Genomic DNA, 11,499 nt, shown 5'->3' on the forward strand with positions numbered 1-11,499 from the left:
AAGTCGCTTGCCACATGTAAAGTGAAGTAAAGTAAAGTAATTAAGTATGTGTGCTAATTTTCCTTGAACTCCAGATTCTCTAATACTGGCTATAGTTTTGTGGCATATTGTTCATGTTAAGCTAAAACTCCGTTCTGCGTATAATTTTCTCCTTCGGAAGCCACCATGATATTCGACCAGTCGTTTTTCTTCAACGCAGTGCAAGAGAATTTTCGATAATGCTTTGCATGCCACTGACATTTGTTCAAATTTGTTCAAAATGGGTGTGGCATACACGCATGACAAATAAAGGAAAATGTTTAATTTTGGGATATTTCGTCGATCCTGTGTATGTAACATCGATTCTCATTATTAATATGAGTTTTGGTATAGTATTAAGCATGTTTTTAAATATTTTATAATAAGTTGTATATTATAATACCATCATGCTACTAAAGAGATTTGCATGTAGTAATACTTTCCTGTACATCACCTTTTAACTGTACCTTATTCAGAAGTGACTGCAAGGTTGAATTTATACGGTATAGTGGATCTCGATGATGGAAAATATTGCAACTACTCAGTACAGTCCTCTTCTTTTTTCTTTCTTTTGCTACCGCCTTTATCCTGCATTGTGCGCAGGGTTGGCAGTGTTAAGTACAGAATTGGTAAGGTTAATTTTAAGGAGTGACCAGATTCCCTTCCTGCCACCACCCCATACCACCCTGGGATGGAAGTAGTGTAACCCAGATGTCTGCGTCTAGTGTAAATCATGAAATAGTGTGAATGTGTTTTAAATGTCTGCGAGTTGTGTAACTGAGGCGGGTCGTGGGGACCAGCCCGGTATTCACCTAGGAGGATGTGGAAAACCACATAAAAACCACATCCTGGCTGGCCGGCACACCGGCCGTCGTCGCTCATCCGCCAGGCGGATTCGATCTGGGGCCGGCGCCCCTACCCGAAACCAGGAAGTAGCGCGTTAGAGCTCTCGGCTACCCTGCCGGGTTACTGAGTGCAGTCCTATCACCTCCATATCACTCTCAAAGTTACGTCAACATTATGCAAAATACTTACATAGAATTGTTGGTTTGATGTTAATAAAGACCTGTTGGTCGTAATCTCGTTGGGATAAACACATAAATTAAAATAAGGACACAGTAGCTTGAATAAAATACCACGGGTACTTTATTCGGATTTTTTTTAACTTTATACAGACATACAGAGAGACACACACGTAGCTAGGCAGATAGGGAATGTGATCGATTCGAGGGCAGTGTCAAGGAGTCGTGGGTGCGGCGGCCGGGTCTAGTAGACGTGGGGAACGATGGCGGGGTAGCCGGCGCCGTAGATGCCGGCGTGGTAGACTCCGGCTGGGTAGACCCCGGCGGGGTAGACGCTCTGGTAGGTGTAGGGGTAGGGCACGGTCTTCCCGTCGACGGTCTTGACGCCGGCGGCGGGCACGACGCCGCTGGCGACCACTGTGGACGGCACCACCGGCGCCACGTAGGAGCCGACGTAGGGCGAGACGACGGCGGCGTCGCGCACCAGGCTGGTGCTGGCGGGCGCGCTGGTGGCGGCGGCGGCGGCGACCAGGGCCAGGGCGATCACGGCCAACTGTGGACAGCGAGGCAGCCGATCAGCTGGGGGCCCAGCGGCGCGAGGTGACAAGTAGTCTCAACTGACAGCCGCGCTCGATACTTCACACCTACTCCCAGACAGATAATGGCGAACAGTGGAGAGCGTATGTGCTGTTCAACTATGGTCTACTCAATTAACCCATTACCGAGCGAGGTGGCGCAGCGGTTAGCATACTGGACTCGCATTCAGGAGGCGACGGTCCAATCCCACGTCCGGCCATCCTGATTTAGATTTTCCGTGATTCCCCTAAATCGCTCCAGGCAAATGCCGGGATGGTTCCTTTGAAAGGGCACGGCCGATTTCCCTCCCCGTCCTTCCCTAATCCGATGAGACCGACGACCTCGCTGCTTGGTCTCTTCCCCCCAACAACCCAACCCAACTAACCCACTGTATGGCTCACCCAATTTATTGTCTCACCCAATTGATAATATGACCAAAGGGAAATCTGGAAAAACGTTTTTGTTGTACAACAGGTGCCTTAATGGCGGAGTGTATGTACACCTGACAACTGTGGGTAGTTGTCCACTTGGATACTTAATAATTAGTCCCCAGTTAATGGCTCAGCCAAGTACCAGCGTAAAAATGGTGACTGTCAAAAATTGTGCTTGCTGCTCAACTGGCGACCCAATAGTGCCAGTATGTACAGTGATCAACTGGACTGTACATAACTGGACTGTACATAACTACTCCCCAGTGTGTTGGTGTGTTGGTGGGTGTTCGGTGTAGTGAGGAATACTGTGGGTCGATCCGGAACTAGATACCTTGGAATTACTTCCCAGTTTACGGCTTCAGTAAGTCCCAGTACAATCACGGTGAACTATTGACAGCGTTCCAAGATCACTCGACGCCTTGACAGCAAGACATACAAATGGTATCAGTTATCCTGGGTGTATCCCTAACTGGGTTCTTCAGGAATACTCTCGATTTTGTGGTTCGACTGAGTGTTGTGTTTTAGAATTAGTGAGACGAGTCCGTCGGAGTTTGTGTGAAAATGGATAACAGACTACTCGCTAAACTTTTCATACTGGTTTTTAGTCTCCTTTGCAGCGAAACTACACTCATATCTGAAGAACTATACTGATTTAAAAATTTGTTCAAAATGGCTATAGAAAACATGCGTTAATAGCAAAATAAATTGTTTCATTTCGGAAAATTTCGTCTATACTATCTAATCCTACCAATTTTAAAGTTTTAAAATTCTGTCGGGCAGATTTTTTACATCATCAGAATCTGCTTCACTATTTTCTAACCCCACTCTAGTTTCAGTTTAATTTTTACATTTCGTTGTGACCTACATATTGTGAACTGCACTAGTCTTTTCCTTCTGCCAGATATGATGTGTAGAATATCGAGGTACTCGCGAGTGACCTTGCGAATCGCACTTTTGTGCAGTTAAGTGATCACTACACCACGTTTGACAGTGATGTGCAGAGGTGTTTGACAACGTTAGTCGTACTGTTGTAGCAACAGACGCAGAAAAGGTGTTCAAATCACCGCCTGACCGTAAATATTAAAATTTTTCATCGTTTCCCTAAATCATTTCAGCCAAACGCTGGTGAGGTTGCCCAAACATGCTACAGACCGTTATTTGCCTATCGTTCTCCAACTGATCTAACAACCCTTCTCTATAAATGCCACTCGCCAACAATCGTTAAACTCTCGCCTTTGGTCCGCTAAACCATCTATTCCATTATAAATCGGGAAAACGAAAGAAAGTTGTACTGCGTCCTCCTCACCACGAAGTTTTTCACCATTTCTGCAATCTAAATTTGCATCGCAAACGGGAGAAACACTTTTGGCAACATTTAACGCTGATAGTAACCTCTGTACGTCCTCCATGGATATACTACGTTGTCTGCCTAACGAATTAAGAGCGACAGTGTTTGAGATTTAACCTCGTCCATTGTACCTGCTCCATGTGAGACCGCGATTTTTGCAACAGCCGTAGAGAAAGTGTGAGGCAGGCAATCGTCGTATTGTGGTAACTGTCATTGAAACTGCACATCCGTTACATGTAAATACAAGGTAGCCGCCGAACTGATAGTTTCCCTGGAAGACGGTGATAGTAAGTACAGACGGGAGTCGTAAAAACCGATTCAGTACCGTATAATTTTCTATTCACATTGATTCCAGAAGAAATAGCAGATCTGAATAACCATCTGAATTCGTGGAAAGAAGACAGGCGAAATACGCTAAACGTGAAGAAGTATTTAACAATCCAGATACCGAAGATGGAGTGTGTTGATAGGCATTAGTATTGCAAAACTTCCAGTTTAATAAGTCGCGACTGCACAACACCCTAGTTACCTTCTGAAGAACTGAACACAGATTAAAGAAAGACAAATCATCATTCATAGCATTTTTAGCCTCAGATGAAGCTTTTGACAATGTTCGCTGTAATACACTCTTTGGAATTCCTAAGTTAACAGGATAAAATAAGGGAATGAGAGATTATCTACATTCAGACAGCTGTTGCAAGAGTCAAAGGACATCAAAAGATGGCAGTAAGAAAATGGAGAAAGACAGGGTTGTGGCCCAACCCAAAAAGTATTCAATGTACGTATGGAGGAAGAAGTAAACGAAACTAAAGCGAAGTTTGAAAAATAAATTCCGATTTGGAACGAGAGAATGAAAGCTTTGAGGTTTTTCTGACTATGTTACAATTCTCTCATACACGGCACAGAATTTTGAAAATCAGCTGTGCGGACTGGGCAGTGTCTGGAAAGTAGATTGTAAAATGAATATGAATAGAGGCTATATCATCGTAAGGAAATGTGGTCGAATTAAGAAATATGACGCTAGAGGAATACGATTTGAAAATTAGACTCTGCAACTAGTAGAAGAGTTTTTCTACTTGTTCACAACACATAGGACAACAGAGAGAAAGAGATGGTAAAAAAGGAGACTGCAATTTCTTAAGGACAGAAGTACTTGTAATATAAAATATGGAACACAATACTAGTAAGTATTTTCTGAAAGTATTTTTCTGGTGCGTGGTTATATAACAAAATGAAACGTTGTCGATAAAGAGGGCTGATAAAATGATAATAAAAAATACTGGGTAGTGGGGCTGTAGAGGAGTGAAGATTATATGGGTTAATCGGACAAGTACGGAAGGCCTGATGAAATGAATCGATGGGGAAACTGCATTATCGCAGTACCTGACGTACAGCAGGCATAGGGCAGTAAGACGTCCTGTGATGGGGAGGAATAGATAATTTGGTACAGGAGGGAAGTTGGTGATGAAAATGGTAGAGGGAGAATCGACTACAGTAACTAGATGAAAATGGATGCAGAAGGCTGCATTGTCTTCGAACAGCGGGTTAGAACGAAAGCAGCAACGCTGTCGCAAACCCTCTGTTAAGTGCTACCACGTGCACGCAGTATCAACAAGTGTGAACTTGATCAGGTACTCGTTTGTGTGAAGGAAAGAAGTTTTGTGTTAAAGTCTCGTCTACGTCGAGGTCTTTAGAGACGAAATCCAAAATCGTATTGGTCTATGATGGGGAAGGTGAGCGGTAGCACCATTTCACACGATCAATACCAGCATTCACGTTAGGGAAATCAATGAGATCCTAAGTGAGCGTGGTCGGACTGGGATTTGAGCCGACGTCCTTACGAGTACGAGTCCAGAGGCCCAGCGGTGTGTCACCTTACTAGGCGCAAAACTGTAGACACTGCTTCAGGGAAAGGGCATCGACTGAAATGCTAATTTTATCTACCGATGGCCAGAGCAAACGTTATCAGTTTGTTAACATTTAAGTCTATACCGAGGGCTGATGTATGGAATTTACGGTTGACTACAGTTCAGAAGGCAGACAGTATTTAGAGTGCATACTGAGGCGAAGAAACATTAGGCGGAGTGGTGCTCAGTTTGTCATTTCATATTTTTCCTCCGTTCAGTTACTTTCTAACAACTGCATAGCGCGAAGACCTAGTTCAGTTAGATAACCCTGCAAAGTTTTTTCAGAGCGGAACGCTAGTACATTAACCGAGGGCTAACGCATAGAATTTATGGTTGAGTACAGTTCAGAAGGCAGACACTCTTTAGAGTGCATATTGAGGCGAAGAAACATTAGGCGGAGTGGTGTTCAATATGTCATTTCAGACTTTTCCTCCGTTTAGTTAAACAACTGCATAGCGCGAAATCCTAGTTCAGATAGATAACTATGGAAAATTTTTTCAGAGCAGAACGCTAGTAGATTAGATTTAAAAAAATCTCAAACACGGGTTAGTGATGTCAGCTACAAGGCTAGTTAAACAGTTTCTCGCAGACCCAGGTGAGGCCGTGAAATCATATCCACATATAAGGGTCGTGAGGTTATGGTCCATCTATTTCCGAAGCATAATGATGATTATTGGTTTTTGGACGCGATTATCAGCTCCCGTACAAATTCCCAACCTTACGCTATTCAGTCTCGCCATTTTCCATAATGATGATGAAATGATGAGGACAACACAAACACTCAGTCTCCGGATGGAGAAAGTCCCCGATCTAGCTGGGAATTGAGCCCGGGACTCCGCAATCCAGAGGCAGCAAAGCTAACCACTAGAGCACGAGCTGCGGACTCCGAAGCATAGGGTAAGTGACGAAAGAGAAGTTTTTGAGTTAGTAGGTAGTGTAAATTCGTAATAGTTTCTGAGCGTTAGACGCGCATACGACTTACAACAAGTAAAGTGCCTAGGCTGGACTTGGATGTGGTCGTGAACCTATGGTCCATCTATTTCCGAAGCATAATGCTGATTTTTGGTTTGTGGAGGGCTCAAAGAGGCGATTATCAGCGCCCGAACATTCCCAGTCCTTACACTATTCAGTCTCGCTATTTTCCCTAATGATGATGAAATGATGACGACAACACAAACAGTTTACGGATGGAGAAAGTCCCCAATGTAGTCGGGAATCGAACGAGGGACTCCGTGATCTAGAGGCACCAGTTAACCATTAGAACACGAGCTGCAGACTCCGAAGCATAGGGTAAGTGACGAAAGAGAAGTTTTTGTGTTAGCAGACGTGTAAATTGCGAGTAGTTTCAGATCGTTAGACGCGCATACGATTTACAATAAGTAAAGGGCGTAGGCTGGACTTGGATGTGGTCCACAGCTCCGGGCACGTCCCAGCGCGATAAAGGAAGTGGGCCTGCTAAGTGTAGCGAGTTAAGCAGTAACGAAAGTACTGGTGCGTAGAGTACTTACGGAGTTCATGGTGCTGGGCGGTGTGGTGGCGACGGCTGGTGGCTACGCTGTAAGCTGCTGGAGAGCAGAAGTGCCTTTCGCAGACGACGCCTGGGCTTTTATAGGCGTTCTGCAACCGTCGGACCACGCCTGAGAGGCGACATATTTAGATAAATCAGGCGCCGGCCGGTGGGAACGGGGGAGGGGCGCTGGCCGGCAGACACCGCCGCGCCGCCGCGGTCGTTCGCTCCTGCGTGAAGATCAAGGCCGGCGCCCGTCCTGCGTGCGCCGCCGAGGTCAGCGTCTTCGCTGTTGCCGGCCGCCAGCCGCCCCGGCGACGCACCGCGACTCTGGAAGGCACCGGCGACCGTCCTTTGTTACAGCGCGCAGCGCCACACGCAGGCCACTGGTACCCGACTTCGACGTCGCTACAGCGACATTCCCAACATCTGTCCAGTTCCCAAACTCTCTAAAATCACGGAGACATTATTTTTGTTCCTTGTGTCAAACTGTGTACCGTCTTTGAACTTAGCAGGTTTTCCTTCTTTTAATCCGAGTATCATTATGATACCAATCCCAAAGAAAGTAGGTGTTGACAGATGTGAAAATTACCGAACTGTCAGTTTAATAAGTCACAGCTGCAAAATACTAACCCGAAATCTTTACAGACGAATGGAAAAACTGATAGAAGTCAACCTCGGGGAAGATCAGTTTGGATTCCGTAGAAAGGTCGGAACACGTGTGGCAATACTGACCCTACGACTTATCTTAGAAGAAAGATGAAGGAAAGGCAAACCTACGTTTCTAGCATTTGTAGACTTAGAGAAACCTTTTGACAATGTTGGTTGGAATACACTCTTTCAAATTCTGAAGGTGGCAGGAGTAAAATACATGGAGCGAAAGGCTATTTACAATTTGTACAGAAAGCAGATGGCAGTTATAAGAGTCGAGGCGCATGAAAGGGAAGCAGCGGTTGGGAAGGGAGTGACACAGGGCTGTAACCTCTCCCCGATGTTATTCAATCTGTATATTGAGCAAGCAGTGAAGGAAACAAAAGAAAAATTCGGAGTAGGTATTAAAGTCCATGCAGAAGAAGTAAAAACATTGAGGTTCGCCGATGACATTGTAATTCTGTCAGAGACAGCAAAGGACTTGGAAGAGCAGTTGAACGGAATGGACAGTGTCTTGAAAGGAGGATATAAGATGAATATCAACAAAAGCAAAACGAGAATAAAGGAATGTAGTCGAATTAAGTCGGGTGATGCTGAGGGAATTAGATTAGGAAATGAGACACTTAAAGTAGTAAAGGACTTTTGCTATCTGGGGAGCAAAATAACTGATGATGGTCGAAGTAGAGAGGATATAAAATGTAGATTGGCAATGGCAAGGAAAGCGTTTCTGAAGAAGGGAAATTTGTTAACATCGAGTATAGATTTAAGTGTCAGGAAGTCGTTTCTGGGAGTATTTGTATGGAGTGTAGCCATGTATCGAAGTGAAACATGGACGATAAATAGTTTACACAAGAAGAGAATAGAAGCTTTCGAAATGTGGTGCTACAGAAGAATGCTGAAGATTAGATGGGTAGATCACATAACTAATGAGGAGATATTGAATAGAATTGGGGAGAAGAGGAGCTTGTGGCACAACTTGACTAGAAGAAGGGATCGGTTGGTAGGACATGTTCTCAGACATTGAAGGATCACCAATTTAGTATTGGAGGGCAGCGTGGAGGGTAAAAATGGTAGAGGGAGACAAAGAGATGAACACACTAAGCAGATTCAGAAGGATGTAGGCTGCAGTAGGTACTGGGAGATGAAAAAACTTGCACAGGATGGAGTAGCATGGAGAGCTGCATCAAACCAGTCTCAGGACCGAACACCACAACAACATCATTATGAAACTGAATTAGAAACTGTATTGACCGTAATAAAATACATAATGACAATAACAACCGGTTTCGGTCAAAACGTGACCATCTTCAGACCATATTACACCATGATAGCAAGCGGTGGCGGTGAACGGAGCAGGTATCGTGGATCAACAAACATCAGCTTCTCAAACAGTCTTTTTAATCAAATTTTACAATGCGATCTGAAGTTTCTCCAGCGTATTTCCAATTTGAACAGTTCTCAGGTATTCGTCAGGATCCACCTGAAGATGGCAGCGTGTACATCTGCCGAAATATTGTGGAGAAATTACGACGCTACCCCGTCTGATACCTAAGAACTGTTCAAATTTTAAAATATTTTGGCAGGCAAACAGATATTCTCAACGAGAAATGTTCTAAAAATTAGTATCTGTTCAGGAGATTAAGCTAAATTTTGTGATTAAACGTTAGTTGTTAAACCTTTACCCTGAGCTAACCGTGTAGCGCGTCTTGTCTTATGAAATTAGGAACACAGCTTTTACCGATATTTAATGGAGATTCTCTACGGATTGCCACGCTTCTGAGGTTTTACTGGATCGGATTGCAATGTCATAATTAAATAGTAGAGAATGATGGCGAATTTTATTTTCGCAGCTTCTGCTAGAATGTATACCTTTACTTTCATATTTCCAGTACCGTATCACGTTTTCTATAAATAAACTGAACAGTAATGGCGGTAATCCACCTCCTAGTTTAACTGCTGTTTTGTTCAAGAACAGTACAAAAAGTAGTCCTAAAATATTGACTTTTGATGTGTTGGTCAGGATTTTTCTGGTGACGAACTTCTTTTTGATTTTAGAACTTAGAATTCCTCTAGACCGTTAAACAGGACCCGTCTGTTGAAAATTTTGCTATCTGTTTAGTTTTGCGAATTTGAAGGATCGTTTTAAGATTGAAGATTTAGACTGCACAAGACCAATTTCGAAATCCTTCCTGGTATTCACCGTCTAATTTGTCTGCCTGTTTTTCTAACGTGTTAAATAGGACCCTTAAGAGGATTTTATATCAATCTGAAGTTTCATGTTGCTTACTGATGGATTTATTTCACGTAATAAGGCTGGGCCTTGAGACACATGTTTATAACTAAGGTAAGTACATGATGTGTATGGTAACAAAATAAGAACAGTAATAATAATAACAATAATAATAATCCAGGGACACCACAGTGAAGTTCTCCAATATCGTACTGGACATTAGAATGAGGCGACTAAAATTTTATGGACACATAAGCAATCACCCACAGACCAGACTCACCAACAGAGTCCTCAGGTACATCCAGACTGAAGACCACTACACCCTGGATGACAGAAGTGAAAATCGATCTGGAAAGAGCTCAGATAGATTTAGAAGACGTCATGGACGAAGGTATCTATAGACACAAGGTGTACAAATGGGAAGTGATATCAGAGAAAACAGCATCTACAGCCCAAAGGTCACAGTGGACGGAGGAAAGGAAGAGAACCTTTAGTGAACGAATGAAGGAGAACAGGAAAAACAATTGGTAATGAATGTTTCGCTTGGTCTGATAAAAGGCCTGTAACTTGTGTAATAATAATAATCCTCTCACTATTGTGGAAAACAAAAATTTCTAAAATAGCGCTGCAGTTACGGACTATGCGGCTCGTCCCGGCGGAGGTTCGAGTCCTCCCTCGGGCATGGATGTATCTTTTTGTCCTTAGGATAATTTAGGTTAAGTAGTGTGTAAGCTCAGGGACTGATGACCATAGCAGTTAAGTCCCATAGGATTTCACACAGAATTGAACTTTTTTTAAAAAAAATTAGCTCGAACCGAAGCGTAATATCAAAAAAAAAAAAAAAAAAATCCCTCGTAGTGGGATTGACATAATCGTAATCAGTAAACATGAAGAACTCACCTTCCTCGCGGACATCGCTCTAACAGAAACCAGTAATCTGGAAACCACTTTCCACAGCAGGGATCTGGCAGATGAGATAAAACCCAGGTCGAAATACAAGTCGATACACATCATCCCTTGGATAACATCAGACATAGGCGTTGCCCTAGAATGTACTGTAAAGAGCCTACGAAACCTATTACTGTGCTACTGGCAATTGCTGAAGGCGGTTTTACTAAACGCATACCACCAAATTAGTTGGTCATGTTCTTGGAGAACACGGCTAACTAAGTTCTAACTTTATATTTAAACGGTTATCACAATATCCAATTTATGGAGAAAAGAGTGAGCCAGTAGCTAATAATAATCTTAACAGATATATTAATGAACATGTAAAGTGTAAGAAATGTTAGTTTTACTACCACTGTGTTAAGAAATTTTCTCAATACTTTCTGGTCAAGTTGAGTAACGAAATTTAACAAAAATGTGTAGCAGCAGTGCAAAAGAAATTAATTGTTGAAAAAGATACTGATTGATCAGAGGAAGTGCAAAGAACAGAATGGTAAATTAGCGGGTGAAATGGGAGGAAGAAGACGGAGATTGATAGGGATAAGAAATTAGTCGATAGTTTTGACAATGCGACAGAGATGCTGTACTTTTTCTGTACTGGACAAAACTAAAACAGCTCTCAAGTACCAAGAGGGAAGCTACACCGATGATAATAGGTACAGTATTGATTTCGCGAATGAAGAATGATTCTGGAAAACAAGCAGGTTAGCTACGTAGTTTGTTCCAGAACTGTATGGCTGAAATGGAGAAGGCGATGGAGAAAGAGTTAGTGTTGACCAAATGTACAGCCAAGATTCAGGACGTATACTGTCTGATATTGCAGTTATGAAATTATGAAAGTATTTTACATATGAAGAGGAA

The 11,499-nt window shown here is 43.1% G+C and overlaps 1 protein-coding gene across 1 annotated transcript; it reads right to left on the reverse strand.

Moving 5' to 3' along the window:
* Positions 1–1,141: 1,141 nt before the first annotated feature.
* Positions 1,142–6,964, reverse strand: LOC126418601 (cuticle protein 9.5-like). The gene is made up of 2 exons (XM_050085433.1): positions 6,811–6,964; positions 1,142–1,593 (listed from the first exon to the last, which is right to left on the reverse strand). The coding sequence occupies exons 1-2, from the start codon at positions 6,817–6,819 to the stop codon at positions 1,285–1,287; spliced, it is 318 nt and encodes a 105-aa protein (XP_049941390.1). The 5' UTR covers positions 6,820–6,964; the 3' UTR covers positions 1,142–1,284.
* Positions 6,965–11,499: the final 4,535 nt, after the last annotated feature.

The sequence above is a fragment of the Schistocerca serialis genome, chromosome 9 (assembly GCF_023864345.2).
Source record: "Schistocerca serialis cubense isolate TAMUIC-IGC-003099 chromosome 9, iqSchSeri2.2, whole genome shotgun sequence".
Taxonomy (NCBI): Eukaryota; Metazoa; Arthropoda; class Insecta; order Orthoptera; family Acrididae; genus Schistocerca; species Schistocerca serialis.